Raw genomic sequence first — 27,853 nt, 5'->3', positions numbered from 1 at the left:
CCTGCTGGCTCATTCCCCGCTGTCACCCTGGGCTGGGGCGCATCTGGTTCTCTTATGGTGAGTGTGCGGCCATGGTGACACTCCTGGGTCGCATCCTGCCTGGGTGGCGCCTGCACCGCACGGTTGCCACATGAGGGCATCATGAAGCTGGTGTAGGTGATGAGAGCTGGATCCCTGTCACCCCGCTGTGGCTCTCTGCCCTGGGGGTGCTGCCTCCCCTCCACCTTCATCCCCAGAGGGACCTCTTGGTGTGCCCACCAAACTACTCGCTCCTGTGCGTCCTTGGGTGGTGTTCCCTTTGCAGGAGCAGGAGGACAGCTCCAGGGTGTTACTGGTGCACCAGCTTCCCCAGATCCCTCCTGCAGCATCCTCGGAGGCTTTTGAAAGCAACACCTGAGCAGCCTCCTCCTCTCCCCTCTGTTAACCTGCCACTGCTGCTCCTCTCTCTCATTTCTGCAGGGTGCCCAAAAGGATGCTCGCAGGCGGCCAGTGTGCCAGAACAGCTGCACAGTTGGTGGCCCCCAGCTGAGCTGCAGAGACCTGGCTGGAGGCTGGTAATCTTCATGTGTTGAGGTTTTGCTCTGCAGAGGCCAAAAAGTACAACAGCAGCCACGGAGCTGTGAGGGCTGAGGAGTGCCAGGAGGCTGCGGGGCAGAGGGCAGGGACTGCTCGGGTCCCTCCAAGTCCCAGGCCGTTGTCCCAGCCACCTAGGTGTGGTGTATGACCCCTGGTGAAGGAGAAACCCATGGAAAAAGTTTTATATATATATATATATATATTTTAATATATTTATATTATATAATATATATATAAATTATAATTTTCATATAATTATATATACTTATAAATTATATATTTATGTTATATAAATTATATATAAATCATATTATATTAATTATATTTATATATTTATATTATATATATTATTTTTTTTTCCTCCAGAGAAGCAGCCAGACCCATAGCGTTGGCTGCACACCTGCAGAAAGCAGCTAGGTTTTGGGGTGAAGAAGGAAAGCTGGCGTCCCTGGGGCCACCCTCGTGCCACCCCCTCATTGCTTCCCTACTCCTCTCTGACCACCACAGGTGAGGGAGGCTTCACCCCTCTGCCCCCAGATGAGGGTCAGAAGCCTCCCAAACCCGCTGCTGGTGTAGCTGTACTCCCTGTGCCAGCAGCAAGGGGTTTGCCCGGGACCCGCAGCCGAGCCCCAGCACAGAGCAGCACCCGCAGACAGCGGCGGCACCCGGGGATTTCCAGAGGCGGTGGGAGACAAACGGGCAGTGGCAGCACATGGGTTTAATTAGAGGCGATGAGAGCATGCAAACGAGCAGGTTTCAGCCAAGCCGGGGGCGGCTGAGCTGCTGCAAATGGCTGCAGGCGCTGGAGGTGCTTCTTGGTGTTTCCCAGGCCCTGGAATAGTCGGGAGGATGGGTTTTGGGGGAAGCGGTGGGTGAGAGGTGCAGCGGGGGGGGGGGGGGGGGGGCAGAAGGGCAGAGCTCAGGGGTTGTCCATGCCCGGGGCTGTGCCCCTCCTGGGGACACAAGATCGTTCCCTGCTGTGCACAGTGTGGGGAGGCTTGAGCAGCACGGTGAGCCCAGGGAGAGTTTGCAAGGCTTTTATTCTGCTTCCTGTTTGGTGTTTGGGATGAATCCCCCCACAGGAGGAGCTGGCATCTCCATGGCCACAGGCCCATCCCTTGCATCCCACCCCGTTCCTCCTTATCCTTGCTGCCCAGCCTGGGGGTGAGCCTAACCTAAAAGCTTCCAACCTGCCCCCTCCCTCCCAAGCAGCACCCTTCCTAGCAGCAGGATCTGGCCCTTGGCAGCATCCCAGGGATGCCAGGCACTTCCCTCTGCCCCTAAAACCCCACAAATTCAGAGGTCATCAAAGTTCAGCCACCAAATCCCTCATGGGGTTGGCAGAGGAAGCAACCCCGCAGAGCCTGGGAGCCCCAGTGCTTTCCTCGAAGACAGTGAGTCAAACTTCTTGCCTGGGTGGAGCAGGCAGAGCCGGTCAGGGGACTTGGTCCCATTGCTGATGCAGCCTCGACATCTGATTTGCTTTCATGCATGGGTGAATGTGGCTGTGGCTGGGGGAGGATGGGGTGATGGTGCTTGCGAGGGGGTCTTTCCAGGAGCCTGGGTGGGTGATGAAGGCTGTGAATAAGGACGCAGCAGGCGATGCGAACATATGACTCTGAGCTGGTCGGGATGCAGAGGATGCAGCCAAAAAAGGCTGTGACCAGGCAACGCTGTGTTTAATTGCAATAAGTGCTTCCCTTCCCCAAAATATGAGGGGACCCTACTGGTGACGCGCTCCTCTGCGTCAAAGCCCAACGTGGCCTCGTGGTCGGTGCGTTGAGCCTGGGGCTGCTGAGAGCAGGGACACATGGGGACCGTGCCACCGAGCACGTGGGTGCAGCGTGCACCGGGCTGACACTTGACCAAGTAATGCTGGAGGAAATTGTGAAAGGGCGGCCAGATGCCGTCTGCATCGAGAAGTGGAAGAAGTGTGAGCTGCGGGGAACCCATGCCAGGAGGTTCCCACAGTGTCACCGGGGCGGGATGAGGGAAGGTTGAGGTGGACATACCTTCCACGGGGAGTCATTTGGGTCCGCTCTGTCCTTGGAGGTTGGAGGAGCTGGGTCTGTAGTGGGTTTATGTGGCAAGGTTTTGGTAGCAGGGGCCATAGGGGTGGCTTCTGTGAGAAGAATCCAGAAGCTGCCCCATGTTAGATAAGGGCCCTGCTGCTCGCCAAAGCTGGGCCCATAAGCAATGTTGTTTGTGCCTCTGAGAGCATATTTAAGGAAGAAAAAACACTGCCACACAGTAGCTGACAGAGGGAAGAGTGAGAAGCAGCCCTGCAGCCCCCAAGGTGAGTGCAGCAGGAGGGCAGGAGGAGCTCCAGGCTCACAGCAGCAGTTCCCCTGCGGCCTGTGGAGAGGCCCCTGGTGGAGCAGGCTGTCCCCCTGCACCCATGGGTCCCCCATGGAGCAGATCTCCACGCTGCAGCCCCCCCATGGGTGGAGGAGCCCCCGGCGGAGCAGTGGATGTGGCCTGGAGGAGGCTGCAGCCCATGGAGAGCCCCCGCAGGAGCAGGCCCCAGGCTGGAGCTGCAGCCCGTGGAGAGGAGCCCACGTGGAGCAGGGGGTCTGGGGGGAGCTGCCGCCCGTGGGGGACCCGTGCTGGAGCAGTTTGCTCCCTGTGCTACGGAGCCTTGCTTGAAGAGCTGCTGCCTGTGGGCAGCCCCTGCAGGGTCACTTCGGGAAGGACACCATCCCGTGAGAGGGACCCACGGGGAGCAGGGGCAGGGAGGGACCAAGAAGGAGTGGCAGAGATAAAGCGTCAGGGACTGACCGCAGCCCCCGTTCCCCTGCACCCCTTTGGGGGAGGAGGTGGAAGAGGGTGGATGTCAGGAAGGTGTTTTTAGTTTTAGTTTCTCACTGCTCTAGCTTGTTAGAAATAGGTAATAGATTACATTAATCTCTCTCTGTTGAGTCTGTTTTGCCCATGACGATAACTGTTGAGTGATCTGCCCGTCCTTATCTCAACCCCTGATCCTTTTCCATCGAATTTTCTCCCCCTTTCCCTTTGAGGTGGAGGAGTGAGGGAGTGGTTGTGGTGGAGCTCAGCTGCCTGGTTGAGTGAAACCCCCACATGGTCAAAGCTGGTTGCAAAAAGGGGGCAGAACTGGAGAGGGGAAACAGCAGTGGGGAGGTGAGTGTGTGAACCCAAATCTCACCTTCTTTCCTGCTGCTCTCACCATCAGGTGGCATCTCCTGCACTCCCCGGTGCTCCCTGGTTCAGGATGGGTGCAGACACCCATGGTCCCCAGTCCCCCCGTGCTGCTTCCAGACCAATGCAGCTGGGGTTTACTGGGGACATGCGGCTGCTGAGTGGACACATATGGCTGTTTTTTCCCTGAAAGGCAAGTGTTTCCTGCCAGAAAAATGTCACTCCATCGATAAATACTCAGAATGGAAAAATGTTTGACCTTCCCTATTGTGTGACTTCCATGGGAAGTTGGCCAGGGAATAGAAGGAGCTGGCTCCCAGTCTTATTCAGCCCAGTGCAGCTTCTGCTGGACACCAGGAGGGACGTGTGCCTGGATGCCATGAGCATCCAAGACCTTTTGCCAGCCAGCAAGGGCCTGATCAATGTCCTAAAAATGCTCTGTGTAAACTGTTATAAAAGATTCTCCAAACTTCTGAGGACTTGGATGCTCGCTCTGTCTTTTTTGGCACATCTCAATCTGTCTTATCTGCAAGACCCAAGCAACTTCTTCAGAATAGACCAAAACAAAAGCTGGTGTTTTTTTCTCCTTGTTTGGAAGGTGTTTGCTGTCTGTGGTACCGACAGACATGGCAAAGGTAAGAGAATAGCAAAACCAGGTGGTTAACCAACTGTTTAGAAGATAACTACAAGTCACCAGGCTTCTCATCAGCAAGGGCTGAATATGCCAACAGGGCTGGGAAAGGAGCTTAGGATTTGATGTCTTCCAGTTGTTTGTGCATGAAGATGCTTGAATGTCTCACCTCTGCATCCAGGCGCTGGGAGACAGGGGATGGATCATGCCAGCCCGGCCAGAGGACCATGGAGGCCTCCTGAGATGCCTCCAGGAACTTTCTGGGGCCACTAAGTGTCTGTGTCACTGCTGTCATGGGACACAGGTGGTCCTAGAGCGATACGTGTGTCTGAGCTGGGCCTGACACCGGAGTGATGCTGGTGCCTGCAGAGTGCCTGCTGGTGCCTCCCTGGTCTTTGCCAGTCTGCTTGGAGATGCCTTGGCCAAGGCTGGCCCATGGGACTGCAGGGAGCTGAGCCTAAGGGGGAGCTCTGAGCTGTCTCAGTCCCTGCCAGCCAGAGATGTCCACAGACGTGCTGGGGTTCAGGTGCCCTCAAGGTGATGTCCAGAGCAGTGCTGCAGGATGCTCCTCGAGTCTCTCTGCGAGATGCCACACCGGAGGGCTATGCAGAGGGTGCCAGCCAGGATGGCTCACGCACACGGGCACTCCAGCCCATAAAAAGGCTTCAGCATCTGGCTCCAGATGCTGAAATTGGGTGACTGCTTGAAAATGTCAGCTTGCACTGAAAAAAATAAAGCAGCATGCTTCTAGCTTTCAGGGTGGTGCAAAGCCAGACATCAAGAGCACAGACTGCAAAGTCCTGGGGCCATGGGCAGTCTGGGGCAGACTGAGGAGCAGCAGATGGAGAGGAAAGCCCCGTTCTGCAGCAGCTCAGACCACATAAGCGATGCTCCATACGGCACCATCCTCACTGTCGCCTTTGCAGATAGCTTTTTTGGCTACTAGGCTGGTTATTTATAACTCTCCCCTTTTGTTTTTATTTGTGAGCAACAGCTCGTGGCTGCAGGGAGGACAGATACAGCCAGCCCCAGCGTGCAGGATGCAGCCACTTCTCAGAAGAACGGAAAAGGGTTTGCAGGTCCCAGCTGGGGACACCAGCCCCAGGGAGGGGACACCACCCCATGGGACGCACAGCACAGGTGTCCCTACACACAGCAAGGTGGCACCCAGCTCCAGGTCTCCCCAGGACACAAGGGTGACCCTGTGCCAAGAAAAGGAGGCTTGAGGTGCATTTGACCTGCAGTCCTGCTCACCGGAGGGGTTAAATCTCCTCCTCTGCTCCTGGGAATTGCTGGCTCCCTTCCAGCCTGCATAAGCCTGTTATGCCTGCCAAAGTCCCACTCAGGGTGCTGACTGCTGTTGTGGGTTTCTTTGGCTGTAAACAGCGCTGCTCAGTGGTGTGGGGCAGCTGCGTGTCTGCCTCTGGCACCACTCCACAGCACGGGGCTGCTTGAGTGGCACTGATGGAGAGAAAAAGCTGTGATGGGGGAATATTCTCTGTTTAGGGCTTTTCACGCTATCTCCAGGTATTTTGATAATATTCATTAATTGCCTCCCTGTTGCTGGGACAGACACCAGCCATGGAGCAGGCGCTCAGCAGCAGCTCCACACGGCTCCCTCGCATGGTGTGGCTTTGCTCTCCAGTGGGAGCACAGCAGTGGCCCCAGTTCCTGCCACTGATTTGGGCTCATTTCTGCCAAAATCCCTTGGAGGGATGGTGCTGGCGCTGGTGGGGATCTGTGGCCACGGCGAGAACGGGATGCACGGGTCAGCGGTCGCTGTGTCTGGCCAAACCCTGCTGCTGGCTATTTTGAAACACACGTGGGGACTCACTGCCTGGCTTGGTTTTCCCCTCCCTGGCCTCATCACCCCAAATATTTGGGGCAAAGGAAGAAGTGTGCTGCTTCTCACCAGGGTTTTGCTGGCGTCACCTTTGGTCCCTGGGAAGGACTTGGGATGAGAGTGGGGTGGGAGCAGTGCCCAGCTCGCCGGAGGGGTTAAATCTCCTCCCTGCTCCCCAGAGGAGCCAGCTCCCTTCCAGCCTGAGCAAGCCCATCCTCGCCCCTGCCAAAATCCTGCTCGGGAACGGCACAGACCAGGGAATGCGCCTAGCATAACACAGCCTTGAGTAACTGATGCCAGCACCCCAAGTGCAGGGAGCAGAAGTGTTCCCCCAAATCCCCCCAGACCCATCTGGAGGTGAGCACCCAACACCTCTGTGGCTCCACTGGCAGCTCTGGCACCAGCTGGGTGAGAGAGATGAGAGTTTTGCCTTTGCTTCCCTTCTTCTTTGTTTTTATTTTTTATTTTTTTATTTCTGACTCATCTCGGACTGTTGCCGGGAGGAAACTAGAATAAAAAGGACCTCAAACATCGTTTGTATCAGCTAAATAAAATCCCTCCCAAATATGCAAGGAGGAAAGTAAACCAGCTGCTGGGACCGCCCAGGACAGAGCCGCTTCTCCTTCCCCTGGTCTCATTCCTATGGAGGAGGAAAACTAAATCTTTCCTTTCTTCCAAGCCACAGCTGTTTTCCTGCTCTGCAAGTGCAAAGCCAGGCCCAGAGCTGCTCACACGCTGGGGGGCAGAGGTGATGCTTGGCAGCCCCATGCAACCTCCAGTACCCCGAAGGCATCTAACCCCAAAACCCAAGGGATGCAGCACCATAGGGCTGCCAAACAGGGCTGGCAACCTTCAGCGATGGGACCGGAGTGGGATGTGCTGGAGAAGAGGCTGGCACATTAATGAAGGCAATCCATTAATAAGGGTGTCTCAGAGATGAGGGTTCCCTGTTAACAGAGGCGTTGTCCAGCCAAAGTGGACCTGGAGATGAGGGTGCCCCAGAACCACGTGTACCCAGGGACAAGGGTGTCCCATGAAGATTTCCTTGGAGGTGAGGGGACCCCAGAAGTGAGGGTGCCCCATTAATCCGGGCCCCCTGGTGACACGAGCGCCCCGTTAATGTGGGTGTCCCTGCATGGCCCTGGCCCGTTGGGCGACCAAGAGGGTGTCAGAGGGGGGGGGGGAGTCCCTTTTCCTCCGCCAGGTCCTCTTTGCCGGCCAAGTGTGACTCAGCAGCAGAGCCTGGCTGGAATGCATGAAACCCAGGGGGAAACGGTCTGAAAGCAGTGTGCTGTGTGTGGGGAGGTGTGATCCGTGCCTCCAGCTCGCCAAGCATCCCCCAACGCAGCCACCTGCTCCAGAACCACTGGGGACGGATCCTGCTCACAGCCCCATCTCCCAGCCCAGCCCTGAGAGCTGTGTGTGGGCATAGTGCTGAGTTCACACCCCCGGTGCTTGCCTCTTCGCAGGAATTACCCCCCCGCTCCCAGCCTGCCCAGCAAACCCCCGCCAGGATCCAGTTTTCCCTTCCAGAGGGGAGAAAACTGCTTGGCTGCTGCTCAGCCACTCGGGTCCAGGTGAATCCTGGGAGCTAATAGAAAACAGTGGGCAAGTGTTTGCCCTGGTACTGGGGAGGATAAATTTGCCTTCCAGGCTCAGTAAATGATTTTTTGGAGAGAAGGAGGGAGGCTGCTGGGCTCCTGTCCCAGTCCTGCCCCTAAATCCTATCCATCTTCTCTCAATTGCAATAACAGCTCAGCTCCTGCCCCGTGCCTTGTGCCAGGTGCCATATGAAGAGGAGCTAGCGATTTGTTTGCACCTTTTGGGGCTCTGTTTCTTCTGAAACCTGCAGCGTGGAGACGGTCCTGCTGCAGGTGCCTCCTGCCCTGGCTGTGGGCACCGTGGGCAGGATGCTCAGCACCAGTCTGTCCCCGAAGCGCCTGGGCCAGGTGTTGGGCTCGGTGTGCTGGGGACGGGGGCAGCACAGTGCCACCAAGGCAGGAATGGGGAATGTGCTCCCTCCCCGCTGCCTCTGAGTCACCGGTGTCACCCGTTGTCACCACGCGGCTGGTGGGGTGTTTGGGGGGGAGGATGGCAGTCAGGCGTTTCCTCGAGGTCTCCCCTCTGCTTTCCGGTCCTGCGGTGTCTCAGCGGCTCCGTCAGCAGCCCCGAGCGCTCTGCCTCTGAGGGTTTTGGTCCAAACAAAACCTTCACCTAGGGAACGGGATGGGGAGCAGGGTGAAGCACCTCCGGGGGCGGCACAGGCACACGTGCTTCCCATCCCTGCTCCTTGCAAACCTTCCCCCAAAAAGGGATGTCAGCCCATGAGTGGCCCCAGTTTCAAACTGCATTTTTCCATCTGGGGTGGGGGGAGGCAGAGCAACCCCATGGCTTCCCTGGGGTTCGGTTGGTTTGATTGTTTTTTCCCCCTGAAGTAAAGGTGCTGCTTTTGGGGTCAAACATTTTGTGGTGACGTTGAGCCCCAGCTACACGGGGAAGGGATGGGGTGAAGGCAGAGTGCCCTGGAGCTTTCAAGCAACCGCCCTGATGCTGGGGAAGAGGAACCAGCAGCTTCACATTGGCTGGGCATCCCTGGGGATGGAGATGGGCCCCGGCCCAGCACTGTGTCATGCTCCCTGGAAAGAATTTGTTTTCCTTCTCATTAATTGGCATTTCCCTTCCTGTGCTCGCCTGTTGGCTGTGCTGGCATGGGGCTGGCTGCGGGGGATGCTCAGGGAGCGTGGGGGCGTCTCCAGTGGATGGAGGGGGGGAGGGACATGATCCACACGGAAACCACAAACGGTTTCGATGTGTTTATTAGCCCAGGCTCGACTTCCCCTGCCCCTGTTTCCCAATGCTGGCCACTGCATTGCGAAGCCGCTCAGCTCAGCTCTGTGCGTGCTGAGGACATGGGGGGGACGCGGCACCCCCAGGAGCCCGGTGGCAACCTGGGGTGCCCCAGGGACATGGCAGAGGTGGGCTGGGGAGGTGGATCTCAGCTACGGCACGGCTTTGAGCTACATCCCCTTGTCCCCATATCTATCCCCCTGTCCTTGTATTTGTCCCCATGTCCTGCGGATGGGGGAGCAGAGTCAGGGCACCTCGTGGCTGGAGGGCTCATCATCGCTCGCTGTCGTGGAAAGGGTGAATGGTGCTGGCCCTGGGTCACACTCTCTCCCCGAGGAAAAGCCCGGGCAAAGGTTATTTCTTTATAAAAGATGCTTTTCCTTCCTCATCAGGAGCATGTGGTGATGAGGTCATGGAGCGCCTCGGCTCACAGCAGGACGTGCTTCCAGCTCCGCGTCATCCCCTCTCCAGGGCCATGTTGAGCCTGTTCTTGGCTGGGCCCCTCCAAGCAGGCTGGGGGGGGAGCTTTCTCCTGCCTCTGCCCCAAACCAGTGGTGCTCAGTCCGTGCCCCTCCAGCCCCACTTTCCTCCTGGCCAAGTGACCACATCCTGAGCCTGGCATCTGGCTGCGTCCTCTGCTCCCGCGGGGCTTCCCAGAGCAGCCTCTGCGTCCCACGGGCGAATGTGGCTTCGCCTGGAAAATCAGACACAGATGTGGCTGAACCACGGCTGCTGCAGCTCCTCCGAGCAGGGACAAGGCCCAGGAGGGTTTGGGGGGCAGCTGGGAAGGGTTTGGGGATATAGGGACAGCAGGAGAGACCTGCTGGTGGCCGGGACCTCACAGCTCCTGGTAGGGTTTATCTCATCAGGGAGTGTGGGCTGGGGGGGCCGTGTCCCCTCCACAGCTGGGTGATCCCCAAAGGGGGTGGGGGGAGCACCCAGGTCCCCCATCATTGGCCTGTGGGGTGGTGCCACTGCCTTTGGCTGAGCAAAGCCCTGTTTCTTTGGCTATGCTTAAGAGCCCGGCAAAGCCTCCAGCTTGGCCTGGCAGCCCCGCGGTGGAAGGTCAGGGGCCAGCTCCCTTTTGATTAGCAGCTGACTTCCGTCTTGGGATGGTTTTCTGAGAAACGAGTTGATTTGGGGCAGAAGAAATGTCCCCCCCAGCTGATGGGACAACCGTGCTGGGGGGAGGCTGTGAGTTTTGTCAGAAGGGGGCTGCTTGGTGAGGCCAGGGCCCACCTCCCTGGGTGCGCGGGGGGCTGCTGGCCCTGCTCGGGGCAAACTGGCGGGGAGCTGTGGGGCGGCGACCGCACGCTAATCAAAAGAGGATGGAAAACTCCTGTGGTTGCTCAGGAATGGAGCAGGGCTGCAAGCAGACCACACGAGCCTCCAGATACGACAGCAGTGGCCGCAGGATTAAATTCCGCTGCATTATGCTTAATTAGGAGCACTGAGGGGGGTGGGGGGGGGCATTGACAGACTGGCCCCATTGCACCGTCGGGCAGGGGGAGCAGCACGGAGCCCCTGGGGAAGGATGGGCAAGTGGGTCCCACGTTGAGCTGGGACTTGCTTGGCTCTTGTCAACCCCCCAGATTTGAGCCATCCCCTGATACTCAGGGATCCTGGAGCCAGTCCTCTGACACTGCTTGGGATGGGAGGAATCCCGCTGGGAGGTGCTGACTCTCCCTGGCTCGGAGGTGCTCAGCCTCCTGTCCCAGCCCTGCCTCCTGCCCCCGTCCTGCATCCCACCCTCGCAGAGGCGCAGAGGATGACCCAAACTCAGGGTCAGGCCAAGCAGGCGAGGGGCCCCAGCAGCCCCCCGTGCCCCTGAGCATTGCCCTCTCTCCAGGGCCGGCTCTGCCCTCGCAGGTTCCCCACCATGGTTTCGTGCCCTTCAGCCTCGCTGGGCACTGTTTCCGCTGGCTGCATTGCGACAGCACCTTTCTCCAGGGCAGAGCGTGCACCCAGGCACGGTGCAGCTTGGGGTGAACCCTTCGGGGTGACCAAATGTCCCCTTGCAGGCTTCTGCTCTCCGCAGCCATCCTTGCGCCAGCACGAGCGAGGGGCATTTGGAAGAAGCCCCCGGGTGTTTTCTTGCTGCCGATGCATCTCGGCCGCCTGCAGCGGGGTTCACGGGGGATGCAAGGGGCCGGCGGAAGGATGGGTGGAGGCGTAGCAGCACATGCCAAGATGCATCAGACTGTTTTTCTGGTGGTGGATGAAGGTTGTTTGTGCTGTCCCGGGGATGATACAATGCTCTTGGCGTAGGTGCATGTCCCCGCGGCCGGGCACACGAGGCTCTATCGCCCAGGCAGGAGGGTGAGCGAGGCTGCGCTGCAGCATCTGCTCCTGCAGGATGAGGGAAACAATTCACATGCTGAAAGGGCCCTGTTTTGAAAAACAAAAACTGCATCAAAAACTTGAATCTACAACCACAACCATGCAAGCAGTCCGAGTCCCCTCACCCCCTCGCTATAGGCTGCTCAGCTCTGCTTTTGGCTGTGGATGGGGGTCATGGAAGAGGATGGAGAAAAAGGGAAAGTGAAGGTGTCAGGGTGGGAAACGTCCCCACAGGAGGGAAGCTGAGGCCACCAGGATGGAGGCTGGGGAAGCCTCGGCCAGCTGTGAGGAAAGGGGAGGCTGAATTTAGCACCAGGGAGCGTGGGAGCAGCTCTGTGTGCTGTGCGGCAGCCTTGCACCGCGAGAGCCTGGCTGCTCCTCGGTCCCGCCGTGTCCCCCCTCGTGACACGGGGCATGGGCTGCCTAGTAGCGGGGCCTTGGAACTGGTGTTGCTTGTGAGGCATTTGGTTTCCCAGAGCCCGAAAGATGATTTTAATAAAAGCAAGTGGATTCCAGACCATTTCCAAGCAGAGAGTTTGGCTGGAGAATAAGGCTGGAAAGCTTTATGCAACACCCCCAACTCCCTTTCACGCAGTTGTAGTGGGTCCAAATCTCCCCTTTTCAGCCCAAAGCGACCCGTTTGACTCAGCCAGTGCCAGGGCCCAGCTGGGCTCGCAGCACTCGTGTGCCACAGGGCACATGAAAGCGGGGTGGCAGTGGTGGCCCCCTCGATGCCACGTGGTCCCTCTGAGCATCCCAGCCGGCAAGTGCACATCCAGACCAGCTCAGAACATGGCCCTGTGGTGGAGGAGGGCTGCATCCAGGCATCGAGCCCACACTCTCCTGCAGCCAAGGCTCGTTAGGGCCAAAGCACTGGCAGGCTGCACTGGCACCCTGGTCCCCAGGTAGGGCTGGGGCTCTGGGGGCTGTCCTGGAGCCGTGTGCTGGAGGGAGGAGGCAGCTTTACGGCGAAACTGTTGAAATCACTGCTCCTAATGAAAAACAGCCTCGCAGTGGCCAAACAGCTGATCCGCGGCCGGCAGGCTAAGTAATGCCTCGCATTCCTGGCAGGAGCCACTTCCTCCTGGAGGCGCGGGCTCTTTCCCTGGCGAGCGAGGCCCTTGGCATTCCCCTAGGCATGGGGCAGCCTCCAGACATTGAGGACAGCACCGGGCTGTAAAATTATGGCTTTCTGTGCCATGAAGGGGGTCAATTTGGTAGCTGAGCTGTCTGTCTGTCTGTCCATTTGCCTTTCCATCCAGATGGCCCCATCGATGTTTGTCTCCTTCTGCCTCTGTCCACAATGAGGAAGATGATGGCGTTTGAGTCCCGCTGCACTCTGCAACCTCCAGCACAGACCACAGCACCCCGGGGACAGGTCATTGTCCCCCGGGGCATGACTTAGCCTGGCAGAGGAGGGAGATGCCGGAGATGCCCTTGCTTTGGGGGCCACCCCAGATGCCAAAGACGGATGTGCGCAGGGGAAGGGGCTCAGCATCTCCCGGGGATGGATCCTGCACAGGGCAGAGCTCCTGGCCCCAGAGCAGGAGGGAGGTGGGTGTGGAGCAGGCTGGGGCCGTGACTCAGCCCTTGCATGGCTCTCGCACACAGCCTGTCCCGTCCCTCTCCTCCCTCGTCCCCAGCACAGCCCCGGCGGCACCTGGGGAGCCAGGGCCATGGCGGGGGCGCAGGCGGGGACGGGGCCTGCGTGTGATCGGGGCCAGTGGCTGATGTAAACAGCTCTGGCTGCAGATAAACAACCAGCCCTGCTGGGGAGGACAAGCAGCTCCTCTGTTCGCGCCCGGGGCGGCCGGGCCCAATCCAGACCCTCCCCGCGCTGCCCAGGCAGCATCTCCATGGCAGAGAGTGGGGCTGGTGGAGCAGAGCACCCCTCCTGCCCCGTGTGTGGGGCCGGCACGGGGGTGCCACCCTGACAGCCTGGGGACTGTCCCCTGTGGGGTGCAGGCACCCTGCTCAAGGGTGGTGGTGGGGATTCGGCCATCTGGGTGCACACAAAGCACTGCGATTGTGTTGTGCAGCAGAGCAGCCTGAATGCAGCAGCCAGAGCTGTGGCAAAGCTCCTGCCTGGCCCTTGCGGCATCTGGGAGCCCCTGACCCCCCCCCGGTCTGGGTGCCGACGGTTCTCCCCCCCCATGGCGCCAATGCTGGGCTTCCCTGGAGTGCTCCCAAGCCCTTTGCCCATCCATCCCCCGCTCCTGGCACGGAGCTGCACTGTGTCCCGTCCCTCCCCATCTGTGCCCAGCTGCTCCCAGCACAGCCCCTGGACCCCCCCGTGGGGTGGCACCCGCCTGGCTCCAGCCGGGCTGACCGGAGGGTGCTGGGGCTGCGCCCACGCCGCACCGCAGGCAGCGGCTGGTGCCAAGCCAGCAGAGCGCAGGGATGCGCAGGAGGTGGAGGGAGCTGGGGGCTGCCCACCCCCCCAGCACCCCAGCACCTCAGCTCTGGCTGCAGCCCTGGGCACTCATGGGTGCAGCCCCCGTGTTGCTGCATGGACCTGCATGGGGTGCAGAGCCTCCTGCTGCCACGCTGTAACCGCTGCAGCCGTGGGGTGCTGGTGGCAGCTCCTGCCCCCTCCCCCTTCCCCCCAAATCTTGATGGGTGCTGGGGCCACGGTCGGGAAGGCTTTTGCAGTGGGCTTGGCTGCATTCCTCGGCCTTGAGAGTGCCGGTGGAGGGAGGAGCAGGGCTGGAGCCTGGCGTGACTCAGCCACGGCGTGCTGGGGATGCGCTGGGGACGCGTTTGGGGCCATCACTTGTCCTCTGTCCCCCCTAGCCACATGGCACACACCGCTGGTGTGGGGAAATGTTCCTGAATGAAAGGGATGGGATTTATCCTGCTGGCTCCTGCCCAGGGACCCCCCAACATGCTGGGGGGAGGCGGGGAGGAAATCCCCTGAGAGTCACGGTGGTTGCAAGCGGCCGGACCTTGGGTTACGATAACTATAAACAGGACTTTCTTTGCAGATGCAGCCTGACCCTGCGGTTCCCAGCCTGTCCTGCCAGCAGCCACCAAATCCCCAAATCCCTGCACTACTGTCCTGCAGCACTGCCCTCCCATGGGGACCCCAGCACCCACCCAGGAAGGGGGCGTAGGGCCCCGTGCACAGGGGGTGCACAAAGGTGCATGGTGGGTCCTTCTGAGGCGCAGGGGGCAGAGGGTGCAGGAGGGAAGAAGAAGGGATTTTGTGGCACTGATTGCTGTGGGGTGATGGCTTCAGCCTTGTCCCGTCATCTTCTCGTGACACCCTCAGTCTCCAGCACTGCTGGCCACATTCCTCCGGCTCCTCAAGGACTGGTGCGGGGCATTCCCACGGGGATTTCCAGCCTGGCACGCACCTCCCTGCCCACCCCGGTCCCACAGCAGCACTGGCACAGGGGCAAAGCAGAGCCTGAAAGAGAGCCTGAGCCCGTGGGTGAATCAGCAGGAAAGGAACAGATGAGGAGCTCGCAGCACTTCCTTGCTGGAAATAACTTTCTCTGTAGTGTGGTGAGTGGGCAGATGTGACTTCAGCAGATTTCCAGATAAGCCGATGGAGACGTGGGCTGAGCCTGAGTGCATGTCCCATGCAGGGAGCTGGGATGGCTTTGGATGTGCTGCAGGGTTCACCCCAAGAACCTCTTGGTGTTTGCCATCTCCAAAAAGCCTGCCAGAGGGAGGCACTGGGCTGTGCTGTGCTTCTGCTCCCATCGGGGCTGGGAAGAGGGGGGATGTCTGACCACACCGCACCCCCCCAGCTCCCCCCGTGGCTCGGGTTGTGCTGAGGTTTCCTGGGTGCTCCAGCCTTGGGTGCAGAGGAGGAGACGTGGCTGCAGATGGGATCTTGCTGGTGCCTGGCCCTTTGGAGCTGGGAGCATCCTGCATCCTGCCCCTTGCCTTGGGGCTGGCTGGGGCTGGGGGCTGGCAGATATGGACCACCAGCCCCCGCCAGAGCCGCAGGGACCACAGCCACCATCGGCAGCCCAGAGCTGAGCAGAGCCCAGGACGATGCCCTCAGCCCCACGGCTTCATCCTGCCTTTCTCCCCCAGGTAACAGCCCCTGGCTTGGGGACGGCTGTGGGGGAGATGGTGACAGCAGCCACCAGGCAATACCAGGGTGGTGATGGGGCCACTGGTCCCAGTTTGCAACTAGGAAGGGGCCCTTGCCCTGTTCCCCCCTTCCACAGATTTGGCATCAGTAAGGAGATGCTGCTGCTGGTCACCCCTAAGCTCCTGCTGCCGTTTCTATTTCTGCCCCATGACTCAGGGATTTCGGCAGGTTTGGGAGGGGAGGAGGCATGACAGCACTTCCCTGCCAAAATAAAAGAGGCGTCTGCTTCCTCTGCTTCCCGCGCGCAGGGGGTGGATTATTAACCCGAGCGTGGCGCCGTCCATCCAAACCCCGCGTTCACCAGCGATACAACGACACTGTCCCATGACCCTGGGCTGTGACAATTATCTGGTCACTTAAAGAGGAGGAGGGGGGAGAGTGTGCAAGAGAGAAGGAGCAGCGCAGCCCTCATTGGGCACACAAGGGCCCCAAGCATGTGCACGGGGTCCCCGTGAGTCACCCCCAGGCCGGCGTCACCCGGCCACGTCCCTTGGGTGCCCACCTCGGCTTCCTCCCACTGCCAGGCACCGCTAAGCCTCTGACAGCTCATGGTGGAAAATGAGAACAATCTCAGCAGCGGGGGGAGAAGGAGGGTGCTCGGGAGTGCAGCTCGCTTTTAACCCCAGCATCCTTCCTCTCCCTTCCCCACCATCCTCAGCATCGATGTTTATCTGAGCACGGATCCTAAAGGGCACCCATGGGTGAGAAGAGAGCTTGCGTTTGTGGCACCCATGAGCCAGTGCAGATGTGATGCCCTCTGGGGGCTGTCACTGCTGTCCCCATCTCGGGATGGCTCCCAGGTCTGCCCTGACCCCAAATCCCCATCGCTCCTCGCCAGTTCCCCAGCCCTGTCCCCCCGCTCTCTGGGGTTATCTCAGCTCCAAGAAAAACCCTCAGCAGCTTCTGAAACCCCGCTAGCGTTTCCGGCCTCGAGGAGCTGATATTGCTGCTTCCTCGAAGCTCGGATGTGGTGGCTGTCACCGACACGTGGCCCCTTGTCACTGCACCGTTGTCACCGCTGCAGCCCAGGGCTACTGCTTACATCTAGTTGCGTTTGCAGAGTATTTTGCTTTCTGCTTCCTTGTTGGTGTGACGAACACTTTGCAAGCAAACATTTTGCCTCTTGACAACTAATTGTTTCCAGTTGCTTGCAAAACAAACAGGCAAAGAGCAGGAAAACCCCAAAAGCAGAGAGTGGGGCTTTCTGCATGCTGAGTGCCTAACACTGTGGCTTTTGTGTCCCTGGCGGTGGCGTGTCCCCAGATCCATCCCCAGATGGATCTCTGTGCACAGGAGTGCATGGACAGGTCCGTGCACTCGCGGATCCCTTCATGCACACCCTCACAAGTGGAGCTGTTCACGCACACGTGGAGCCATCCATGCACATCTGTGCACACAGATCTGTCCTCGCATGCCCATGCGAATGCACCCGTTCATGCATACATGGATCTGTCGCTGCGTGACGATGCACGCAGACCCATTCCCACACCTCCAAGCCCACTAGCTGCCTGGCACCAGCAATAGGAAAAGCAGCTGGGGGGAGCCGGAATCAGCCGAATGCCCTGGGGTTTCTCATCGTCCTCCTGTCCCGGGATGCCTCTGTTCCTGCCCTGCTCACACCTGCTGGCACTCGCTGCCCTGAGCAGCATCCAGGGCACCCAGGAGCCCTGCAACCTGCACCCTGCCAGGTGCAGCGGGGGGCACCCTGTCCCAAACTCTCTGCAACCCTCTGCATGGCAGAAGTTTCTCACAAGGGCTTTTTTCCTGCAGGAAATCCTGCAGGAAAACTTCTGGCATGGATAAAAAGCAAGGCGCAAAGTCTCATGTGCTGTGCTGGCGTGTGTGTTTGTGTACGAGCACGTTTCTGTATCCCAGGTAGGGACTGTGTTTATACACCCTGTGTGTGCAACGGGTATGTACAGGTGTGCACACAGCTGCATGGCTACACAGTTGTGTGTGCATGTGCATGTAGGAGTTCACGCAATTGTACACGACAAGAGTGTTTGTTCAGGCATGCACACGTGTACGCCTGTGCCTGCATGGGTGTCCATGCAGGACTGTGTCCGTGTGCAGGTGTGGGGGCTGTGCGTGCATGTGAGGTGCTGTGTGTGTGTTGTATGTGTGTGTGTGTGTGTGCACAGGGCTGTGTGTGCGTGCTTGTGTGTGCACGTGTGTACGTATCCAGGGGTGTGCATGTGTGTGTGCATACCCACACATCCCAGGGGTGTGCATGCACATCCATGTGTGCACATCCCAGGGCTGTGTCTGCATGCACACGGGTGTGTTCCAAGGGGTGTGCATGTGCATACAGGTGTGTACACGGCTCAGATCCGTGCCTGGATGTGTGTGCACGCACATCGGCACATTCCCAGTGCTGTGCGTGCACAGACACTTGTGCACATGCCAGGGCCGTGCCTGGACGTGTGTGCACGTGTGCATGTTCCGAGGGGTGTGCGTTGCGTGCACACGCGCGTGCAAGCTCCAGGGCTGTGCACGCAGCTGCCTGCGTGTGTCCAAGTGTGCGCGTACCCGGGGCGTGCCCGCGCGTACGAGCGGGTGTCCAACGCCCCCCCCCCCCCATCTCCCTCCCCATTCCAAGGCCTGGACGCGCGCGAGTGTGTGCGCGTGCATGTGCCTGTGTGTGCGCGTGCATGTGCCTGCGTGCGCGAGCCGCACGGGGCAGATGGGGGGGGGGGTGATGGGGAGGGGGAGCTGGGCAGGGGGATACCAAGGGGTGGGGGGGGGGATGTCGGGGCCGCCCCGCGCCCCCCGGCCCGAGCCGAGCGGGGCCGAGCGGAGCCGAGCGGGGCCGCGCCGCGCCGGGGGCTGGCCGCCCGCCAAGCCCTTTCTCATAAACCACATGCTGCCGCGGCCCTATAAAGGGCAGCGCGGCGGCGGCGGCGGCTCAGCCCGGCCCCGTTCGCCGCCTCGCCCGCACCGCCCGGCCCGCGGCACCCCGGCCCCACGGCAGCCCCCATGCCCCGCCTCGGAGCCAAGGTACCCTCGCGCCCCCCCCCCCCCTTAAGCTCCCTCCCACCCCTTAAGCTCCTCGCCGGGCTCCGGGAGACCCCCTCCGCTATTTGCCGCCCCCCCCTCCCTTCTTTTCGCTCCCCCCCCCACTCCCAGCTCCGGTCCCGTTGCCACCTGTGCGCCCCCCCCCCCCCGGCACGGGGTTCTCCCGGGTGCCCCCCGCCCGCCCCGCCGTATTCCGGCCCCCGCGTCCCCGCCCGGGGCTCGCAGAGGGGACGTGGCGAGGGCCCCCCCTTGGAGACCCTCGGATCCGGCCACGTCCCCGGCGCCGGGAGGCTCCGGCCCCGTCCCGGCCCCCCGTGTCCGATTGCTTTCGCTTCCAGCCCCGTCCCGGTTCTCGCTTCCAGCCCGTTCCCGGCGGGGTGTGGCTCCATCCCCGTCCCCGGGAGGCTCGGACCCCGGCTCGGTCCCTGGCTCCGTCCCGGTCCCGGCTCGGGGTGGCTCCGTCCCAGCGCCGGTCCCGGTCCCGGTCGCGGTCCCCAGCCCCGTCCCGGCGGGGTGAGGCTCCAGCCAGCCGTGGCCGTGGCCCGCCGGTGCCCCGGGCAGCATCCGCAGTTTCACAAGCCGGGAGGATTTCTGGGCTGGCTCCCAGGGAAATTCCCCCCGGCCGCCACCCGGGCACCCTCTCGGTGCTGGGATGAGGGACACGCGTGTCCCCCACGGGGGGGCTCTGCCCAGCCCCTGTCGCGGGGGACTCAGCCCCGGGGGAGCCCCGCTGCCCAGCGGGGTGCTCGGGCCTCCCCGCGGCTTGCAGGGAGCTGGGGGGGGGAGGTTGGGGTGATGCCAGAGCCGACGCGTGGAAAGAGCCCTGCGGGTGCAGACGGTGGAGGCTGGGGAGTCCGGAGGGTGGGAGAGGATTTTTGGGGGTGGGTGGCTCAGTACCCCTGCCCGCAGCTGGGGCAGAGGCATGAGAGCCACGGTGGGGAGAGGGGATGGGGCTGGATGGGGGGGGGGGCGAGCTTGTGCCTCGGCCATTCAGCCCCTGTGCCTGCCGGCAACTGGGAAATTCCCCTCTGACCTGGTGCCTGAAAATAACAGGATGGCATGGGCACGGGTGGGAGGACGGGGGGTGTGTGTGTCTGTGTGTGTGTCTGTGTGTGTCTGTGTGTGTGTCTGTGTGTGTCACACACTGCAAAATTGGCTCCTCTGGGGGAGGAGGCAGGGAAGGGCGGGGGGCTCATTGGTCCAGCACCGCTCTGAGCCGTTGCTCTGCTGTGCTCAGGTGTGCCTGCTCCGCTGCACCCTGCTGTCGTCCCTCCTCCTCCTCCTCATCTGCAGCATCCATGAGACGGAGCAGAACAGCTACTGCCAGCAGATCATCACAGAGAAGCACCTGGCTGAGCTGGAGGAGCTGGTGAGTGCCCTCCTGGGCCCTGCTGCAGGACAGAGGCTTGCTTGGGGCCGGGTGGGTGCCAATCAGCCCCCGCGAGCTCTTTGGCAGCTCCACGAGCAGAGTGACAGCACCCAGGAGCCAAGCATCAGTGGGCAGCCGACATGAGTGGGAGCTGGGAGGGATGCACCGTCATGCCTGGAGTGAGCGTGGCTGCAGAAAAGTGCCAGTGGGAGAAACAGCTGGGAACGTGAGCTGGAAGGGGGCAACGGGCACCAGCATCTGCCACAGAGAGCACGAGGCAGGGGACAGTGGGGAAGTGGCAGAGGGGACTGGGGCTGTGGTGTTTTCCGGGCTGCAGCGGCTGCGCAGGGGTTAAGCCAAGGAATCTGGCTGCATTCCTGAGTCCAGCTGCTTGCCTGGAAGCTGGGCTGGCAACGGGGCTGTGGGTGGGTGGCAGGCAGTGAGGGGGGCCGCTGGCCAGGCGATGGAGCCAGCCGGGCTGGTGCGATGGGTGCCTTTGCCCTGCGTGGCGCATGGGCAGTGCCGGGTGCTCGCACTCTCCCCCGGGGGAGATGAATCCTGGCCCCATCCCTGCTGCCGGGGCCGCATCCTGTGCTGGCCCTTGGCTCACCTCTTTGAGTGGGAATTACGTGGTTGCCCGCGGATGCTCAGGGGAGGCACGGGAATCAGGGGCACGCAGGGATTTGTACGGATGCGTTTGTCGCAGATTAAATTCTGCCGTTGTGGCGCTGCTGGCCTCGCAGCTAACAGGGAGCAAGAGGCAGCGGCGGTGCCACTGAGTCCTGCACTGAGCTCAGCCGCCACTTCTTAGCATGTAACCGCTATGTCCGGGCTCACTTTACCTCTTCCTCTTTAAGCACCAAGCTGCGGTGCCAGCAGCTGGCAGATGTTGTATTTGCAAGCTTGGCTTCCTCTGCCCAGGCTGTTCCTGCAGCCCTGTGCCCCCAGGAAGCCTTTGCTTTGCAGCCCACCGGGATCAAAAACGGGCGCGTGGCGGGGGGAGAAAGGGGCTGGTGCAGGTTTGAATGAAAGCCATGGTTTCCCTGCTGGAATCGCAATCCTCTCCTCCTCTGGCTGTGCAAAGGCGTTTGCAGAGCCGGCCCTCGCTGCAGCCCCGTGGGATAATGGAGCAATTGTTTCCAGTACGGCACAGCTCTTCTGGCAGCCCGCACCCTCCCAGCCTGGGATGCGGGCCCGGAGGCGGGCTGCACGCCCTGGAGGAGGGCTTGCCTTTGGGGCGGTTTGGGGGTTTTCCTCCTTTTGCATTGGGAAATGTTCGTGGCACGGGGCTCTGCTCAGGTCTGGGCGGCAGCGCTGCCTGCAGGATCCCGGTGTTGTGCAGAGCTGGGGATCTGTGATCTCGGTGTCACGGTCGCATCCTGGCGTGCTGTGAAGTGCCCCGGTGCAGGAGGTGGCAGATGCTCTTTTGCAGCTTGGCTGCAGCACGAGCTGGGCTGGGAGGGGGGTGGGGAGGAGGAGAATGATGGATGGAGAGGGAACGGTGGGGGAGGCAGGACGTCCCTGGTACGGGGCCATCCTGGCGGGAGGAGAGATCTGGCCTTGACCTTAGGGGAGTGTCTGGAGGAGAAGAAGGGCGTGGGATCGGTGTGTGGGGGAGCAGAGCCCCCAGCACCGTGGGTCCGGGGGGCTTGTGCACACTCAGGCGGTAGGGCTGGGTCGTGCCCCCTCCCACTGCACTGTGTGGCTGTGGGCTGACACCCCCCTCTGTCCTTGCAGGCGGACACCCAGATGCAGCATCCGGGCAGGGTCTCCTTCAAGTTCATCAATAAGATGCAGCTGGTGAGTGGCTCCTCGCCAGGTACTGGGAGATGGAAGGGGACGGGGACTGGGGTTGGCTCCCTGGGTGCTTTGGGGTGTCCATATTGGGGTGCACCCCTTTTGCCCACAGACCCCACGTCCCCTCAATCGTCCCCCTTTGCAGGAGGCAGGACAGGCTCCTCGTGGGGAGCTTCATAGCCCTTCTGGTCAGGCTGTGAAGTCTCAGCTCAGGCAGACTGTGGGAGCACAGGAAGGCATTTTGTGTCTCTGTGCCTCAGTTTCCCTAGGGGGGGTGGGACAATGGTGCTCCCTGTACCCATGCAGTAACCAGTCTCTCCTCCTGGGGGTCTGTGCCCTCCCAGAGTGACTCCGTCTGCTACGTGAAAGCTGCCTTTCCTCTGCTGGGCAAGATCCTAAACAGAACGGTGTTCAAGGAGAACTCTTCCAATGCCAAGAAGATGCAGATGGTGCGCAGGATGTATGACAGCATTGATGAGAACGTGGACCCCTGCATCAGGGAGGAGGATGACAAGGAGCGCATGGTATGGGGTCCTCTGCCCTTCCTGGTGGCTGCCAGACCCACAGGGGTATGGGGCTGAGCGCTTGCCTGTGGGGTGGGCGCACCCTGGAAGTGGAGTGGAGCTGGGTGGCTGTGGGGAGCCCCTAAGCGGGTCAGACCCAGCCACGGGTGCAGCACCGTACCCACAACGGGGACACCGGGCAGGATCGGGGCACGTGCTGGGAGCCGGTGCTGAGCCCAGCTCTTCCTCCAGCTCTCAGAGATGTGCTTCGAGGAGTTCACCACGTCCCCCTACGAGATGCTGGCGCTGGTGAAGCAGTTCTTCCAGGACATCAACCTGCTGCTGCAGAGCAAGGAGACCTTCGAGAAGGACTGCAGCCAGGTGTACCGCAGCATGTGCGTGGGGCCCCGGCAGCCCAGCTCCTCGCCAGGTAAGGCACCGGGGCTCTGCCCCTGCCTGCCAAACCCAGCGCGGGCTCGCCTGCATGGGACAGCTTGAGAGCCGCGCGTGCACCTTCTGCGCACACGTGGGTGCAGCTCGTGTCTGTGGGTCTGTCTGTGTTGCTCGGCTGGTGCCCGTCCCCGTGGTGTTGGTGAGCTCTGTGTCTGCGTTTGGGGAAGGGCCAACCACCCTCTGGGGGCGGGAAAAGCTTCAGAGGGGGGGGCGCATCCTGCTGGGATGGGAAATGCAGCTGGAAACGAGGCCAGAGAGAGGCACTGAGGAGTGTCAGGAGGCAGCTCCATCGGCTCGGCTTGAGGTATCAGGCTTGGCTTCATCTCCAAGGACTGAGCGTCTGGGTTGGCGAAAGAGCCAGCATGCTGCATGACCTCAGCTGAGCCCCGTTGCTGCCCCGTGCCTCAGTTTCCCCTGGGAATGGTCCTGTGGAGTAAATGCCTCTGGGCTGGGTGAGGCTCAGCCACCATGCCAAGTGCTGCCCGCTGGGGTGGAAGAGCCCCTGCTGCCGTCTGTGCTTGTGCGAGCACCCACGCTGTTGTCTGCATGCCTGTGGAGGAGATGTCTCACTGTCGTCTGTGCTGGGCTGTGCCTTGCCACCGCACCGTGGGGACCGTGGGGACGTTGAACCTGGCCAGCTCCTGTCAGCGATGCTGTGCTGTGGATAACCCGCTGCTGTCAGCTCAGGGGACCCGGTGATGGGGCTTGCTTCATCCTGCCTGGTTCCTGCCACCTCTGTCTTGCTGCCGTGTCTGGCTCTGCCTGCTTCCTGCCTCCCCTTCGCTCTCCTTCCTGGGGCTGTTTGGTTCGCATGGGAACACGGGGGGCTGGGGGAGCTTCCCCTGCCTCAGATCTGCTGCCTGCCCTTCTTGGAGGCTAGTGACCCCACGGCCGTCTCTTCTCTCTGCTTCTTTCAGGTGTGGGGACAGATCCTGACTGCAATTGCCTGTCCCCTGCCCTCCCTTCTGCCACCCAGCCCTCCCTATCTTCTGCCACCCATGCCAGCAGAGAAATGGCACCCGCTAGTGCCCGGGTTCCTTTCAGCTTCCTCCATGGCACCCTCGCTGAGTTAGGCAGCAGCGCCCTGTCTCAGTCCCCCAGTAGCTTGGAGGGCAGCTCAGGGACCGACGAGGTCCCAGGAATCGGGCTCAGTGACATGGAATCAGCAGTGTCCCCCAGGATGCAGCAGACGGCTGGAGCCGGCGGCACCGCCGAAGCCCTCCTGGATCCGGCCACCACCGCCGACCCGGCAGCTGAGGACATCTCCATCCCCTCCCGAGGGATGGCAGAGGAGGGCACCGGAGCCTCTGTCCTCCCGGATCAGCCCTCCTCGCCCCGGAGGATGAGCACCAAGATGCCAGCAGCGTCCCCCAGCACTGTCTCTGTGGGCCACCGCGGGGCCAGGATCCGTCCCACGGACACCCCTGAGCCGGTCACGCAGCTCCGCTTCTCCAGGATGGCCCCGTCGGCGCGGGGCCGGGCACCGGGCAGCCTTGGGGACAGCGCGAGGGCGCGGGGCTGGGGGCTGAGTCGGCTGCGGGATCCCGAGGACGGCGGGGCCGGACCCAGCTTTGACTCGAGCTTTGTTCTGAGCGCAGAGCAACATAGGAAGGAGCCGAAAGCCAGGGAGAGCCACCGGGAGCTCCTGATATACGTCATGGTGGCCAGCGTTGTGGCTGTCTTGCTGGCCATGGGTGGGCTGCTCTTCTACAAGTATAAATCCAAGGTGAGCCCATCCCTGGCTGTGAGCATCCTCATCCATCCCTGCCTCTGTTTCCCCACCCATCTCTTGGATTTCCAGTGGGGTGCTGCATGGGTTGACATGGGGACGGTGTGAACCCCCTTCCTGTCAGTGCCCCCCATTACGGGGCAGGGAGATGCGGAGCAGGGTGGAGGGGTGTTACTGGGGGGATTTCTATCCCCGTCTCCTGGTTTTGTTCTACTGAGTGTAGGGGGTGGGAGCCTCCCCCATGGGGAGCCCCATTCCCAGGGCTCACCCCCCCCGTTCCCTCTCCCTCCGTGCAGGTCCTGGAGAGGCCACTGGAAGAGGGGGGCTGCGACCCTGAGGAGCCAGAGCAGAGGTGGGTGCAGGGACGCCCAGTGCCATCACAGCTCTTGGTAGAGGGCTCCAGGGAGCCCCCACACACACACCCTGGCTGTGGCCCCCGCCCTGGGGACCCTGGCTGGGGCCATCCTGCCCTAATCCCCTCCTGGATTTTTCTTTGCAGGCCGCTACAGGGAGCGAGGGGGTGCCCGGAGGTGGAGATGCAGGAGCTGTGAGGTGAGTGGGGGGGCCCAGGGGCAGGGGCTGGACCCCTCCCTGTCCCTGCAGGCACTGACTTTGTTTTTTATTCAGCTGCTGACAGTGCTGAGCAGGGTGGGGACACACGGATGAGCAGGGCTGTGCCCTGGTGCTGCCGGTGTGCAGTTTTGCAGCCTATTAATTCATTATTAGGATTATATACATTTAAATAATATATTAAAAAATGCATTTGTTATTTTTTTTTCCATTTTAAAAAGTATATTACTCCCCTCCATAGCATCATGTCCCACTGACACTTCTGCTCTCCCCAGGGCCCCAGGTGGGATGTGAAGCTGCTCGGGGGACGGACGGGGATGCTCCTCGCTGTGCGAAGAAGGGCCGGTGCGCGCTGGCCCTGCTGCAGCCTCCCCCCGGCGGCGATGATGCTCACACCCCCCCCTCCCTAGCCCCATGGCAGAAGACTGCAAAACCACGGGCAAAGACGGAAGGGTGGGGGGGACGCACCCCGTGCGGAACCCCGGCACCTGGGAGCACATGGCTGGAAGGCGCTGGAGCATCACCAAGGGGCTCTGCGGGGCCGGTGGCAGAGGCAGGGCTGCAGTGCACGGAGCGTGGCGCTGGCTGCGGGACGGGGACGGTGTCGGATTTGGGCTGCACTGCCTGAAGCTCGGAGAGGAGCAGCTCCCCGGATCCAGCCAGGATTCGCCGCTGCCCATTGCTCCTCTCCCACCCCGGCGCAGCAGGAGCTGGACGGCACCCCGCGCACCCCTCCTGCACCCCAGCTGCCGAGGAGCCATGGCCGGGACCCCCCCACCCCTCTGCCTCCCCGTGCCTGCACAGACTGCATGCCCTGAACTGCAAGGGGAAAACCCTCACACTGTGAATATTTAATGCCCCCAGGCAGGGGGGCGACGCTTGGTGCCATCCCCGTCCTGCTGCCGCTGTGGCACGTCCTACGCACCTGAGCTGGCCTTGGGAGCTGCCTGGCACCGCTTTGTGCATTAGGGTTTTATTTTAATGTGGCGGATAAATGCCTTTATCCGACAGAATTTTTTTTTTTTTTGGGGGGGGGGGCAGGGGGAATAGGACTCCTGCCTCCCCAGAAGGTTATTGCCGCGAGCTGGCCTCGCTCCAGACTGGATTTTTGCAACTGTGCTTTGGAGCAGGAGAAGGCAGTGCTGCACGGGCTGCTTTTGTGTGGGTGGGAGCTGGAGCGGCCCCCCTGGCACTGCCTTGGGGTGCACTGGCAGCACCTTGGGGTCACCTGCACAAGCTGCCCTGGCCCCTGGGCTTCATCCTGCCCCCCTGCAGCGTTCCCCAGGCCCCGCACTGAGCGTGGCCGTGCTGCTCTTTGGATTTGAAGCATTATTTTTATACAGTGGAAGAAAATTGGAACAAACCACACTTTTTAAAGCATTACTATTAATTTTTCTATGTGTATTTATGACGGCCAAAAGGAGATGTTTCCTGGGGTGAGAGACCAGTATAAGTCAGGAGAGAAGCCCTGCAGCAGGGTGCCCAGGCTGGGTGCCCGCTGGTGTAAGCCTCCAACTTGGCAACACTTTGCACGGAGGGGGAGGCGGGGGGGGAGACAGCCTGTGGTCGGACCGGGATGGGCTCATTTTGCCTCTCTTTTTTCATTTTTTTTTTTTTTATACAGTGAAATATTTTATACAAAGTCATTTAAAGAAGTCTATTTAAAGAAAAGAATAGAAAATGGCTTGTATATTTAATATTATTAATAAACACAGATGTGTAGCACTTTGCAATGGTGGGAACTGACTGGGGGGGGAGGTGGGGAGTAGGGGGATGCATCTTGGGGTGGGGGTGTCCCAGCCTGGATGTCTGTGCTGATGCAGGGCACGTTCTGTGGGGTGTGGAAGGGGGACCCTGGCTCCCAGAGCAGAAGGGATGCGGGGATGGGGACAGGGATGGCTCCATGCTCATTGCAGCTGTGTATCTGTGACTTCTGCCTGTGCTGGGGGGGGCATTTCAGCTGCTCTGCCTGGCCCCCTGCCCCTTGGCAGCAAGCTGGGGGCTGTCCCGCTCCTTTCCCCTGCAGGAAAGCCGGGGGAGGTGGTGTCCCGGCCCTGGGGTGCTCCAGCTGCCCCAGCACTGACCTGGGACTGGTCTAAGGAGCGAGGCTCAGATCTGCAGGGAGCCCCCTCGGGGGGGCTGGGGGCTGCAGGGCAAGGTCTGGCTGTGACCAAGGCATGGGGCCGGTGCTGGGGTCAGGGTATGCGCTGCCCCTGCCCTTTTCCTGTTGATGCGTGCTGGAGTTCATGGCCACGGCAGGAGGGCGGCAAGATGGATCCGGCCTTCCTGCTGCCTGGGGCATTCCACCCGCAGCCCTGTGCTGCGAGTGAGGGTGCAGGGCTGGACCACCACCCCCCCCAACCCCAAAATGCATGGGAAGGAGCTGAAGCAGCTGCTAAAAGCAAACACACTTGAGGCTGCTTCCTGCGAGCACTTTGCTTGGCGAGGCAGCGCACCGCAAGCTATTTCCTTCTCCCCCCTCCAGCTGCCCGAGCCCCTGTCCTGCTGCTGCTGCACACAGGCGGTTCCCCGGGGGCACACGGGGGGTTGAGGAGGGGGCTTTGCCACTGCCTGCAGCCCCATGATGGGCCTGAGTGGGGTCTGTGGCTCAGGCAGTGCGGGGCTGAGCCCCTATCGCTTGCCCCTATCGCTCACTGGGGACACGGGGGGGTGTGGGGGGGGGCAGGATGGGACCAGGGAGCCCTTTGTGGGCTTTGGGGCCTTGTTTGCTGACAAACAGGATTCCTCGAGGAGAGCTGACTCAGCCCTGCCCTTCCTCTCCCCAGCAGCAGCCGGGGGTTTCCCAGGTCCACATCCCCTTCCCAAGGAAGTGGGACCTATATATATCCCGCCGATCCAGGCCACAGTCATTATGGTCTCAGTGGGGGGGTGTTTAAGGTCAGAGGCTGCCTGGGC

The 27,853-nt window shown here is 61.1% G+C and overlaps 1 protein-coding gene and 1 long non-coding RNA gene across 3 annotated transcripts; both read left to right on the top strand.

Annotated features, from left to right (window-relative positions):
* The first annotated feature begins 1,396 nt into the window (after positions 1 to 1,396).
* On the top strand, positions 1,397 to 6,483 carry LOC137844148 (uncharacterized). Its single transcript, XR_011089836.1, has 2 exons — positions 1,397 to 2,872; positions 3,767 to 6,483. It is a non-coding gene; the product is annotated as an uncharacterized lncRNA (long non-coding RNA).
* An 11,860-nt stretch (positions 6,484 to 18,343) lies between these two features.
* Positions 18,344 to 26,662, top strand: CSF1 (colony stimulating factor 1). 2 transcript variants are annotated; one of them, XM_068659871.1, is made up of 9 exons: positions 18,344 to 18,498; positions 19,754 to 19,885; positions 21,623 to 21,685; positions 22,027 to 22,206; positions 22,438 to 22,615; positions 24,237 to 24,364; positions 24,664 to 24,719; positions 24,867 to 24,919; positions 25,213 to 26,662. In XM_068659871.1, the coding sequence occupies exons 1-8, from the start codon at positions 18,478 to 18,480 to the stop codon at positions 24,916 to 24,918; spliced, it is 810 nt and encodes a 269-aa protein (XP_068515972.1). In that variant the 5' UTR covers positions 18,344 to 18,477; the 3' UTR covers position 24,919; positions 25,213 to 26,662. The 2 variants fall into 2 exon arrangements, with proteins under 2 accessions (XP_068515972.1, XP_068515971.1); XM_068659870.1 differs by having other exon boundaries at positions 23,556 to 24,364.
* The last annotated feature ends 1,191 nt before the right edge of the window (positions 26,663 to 27,853 follow it).

This window comes from Anas acuta, chromosome 24, assembly GCF_963932015.1.
Source record: "Anas acuta chromosome 24, bAnaAcu1.1, whole genome shotgun sequence".
Classification (NCBI taxonomy): Eukaryota; Metazoa; Chordata; class Aves; order Anseriformes; family Anatidae; genus Anas; species Anas acuta.
The sequence above is the reverse complement of the archived record's forward strand: the minus strand, read 5'-3'. Positions and strand labels throughout refer to the sequence as shown.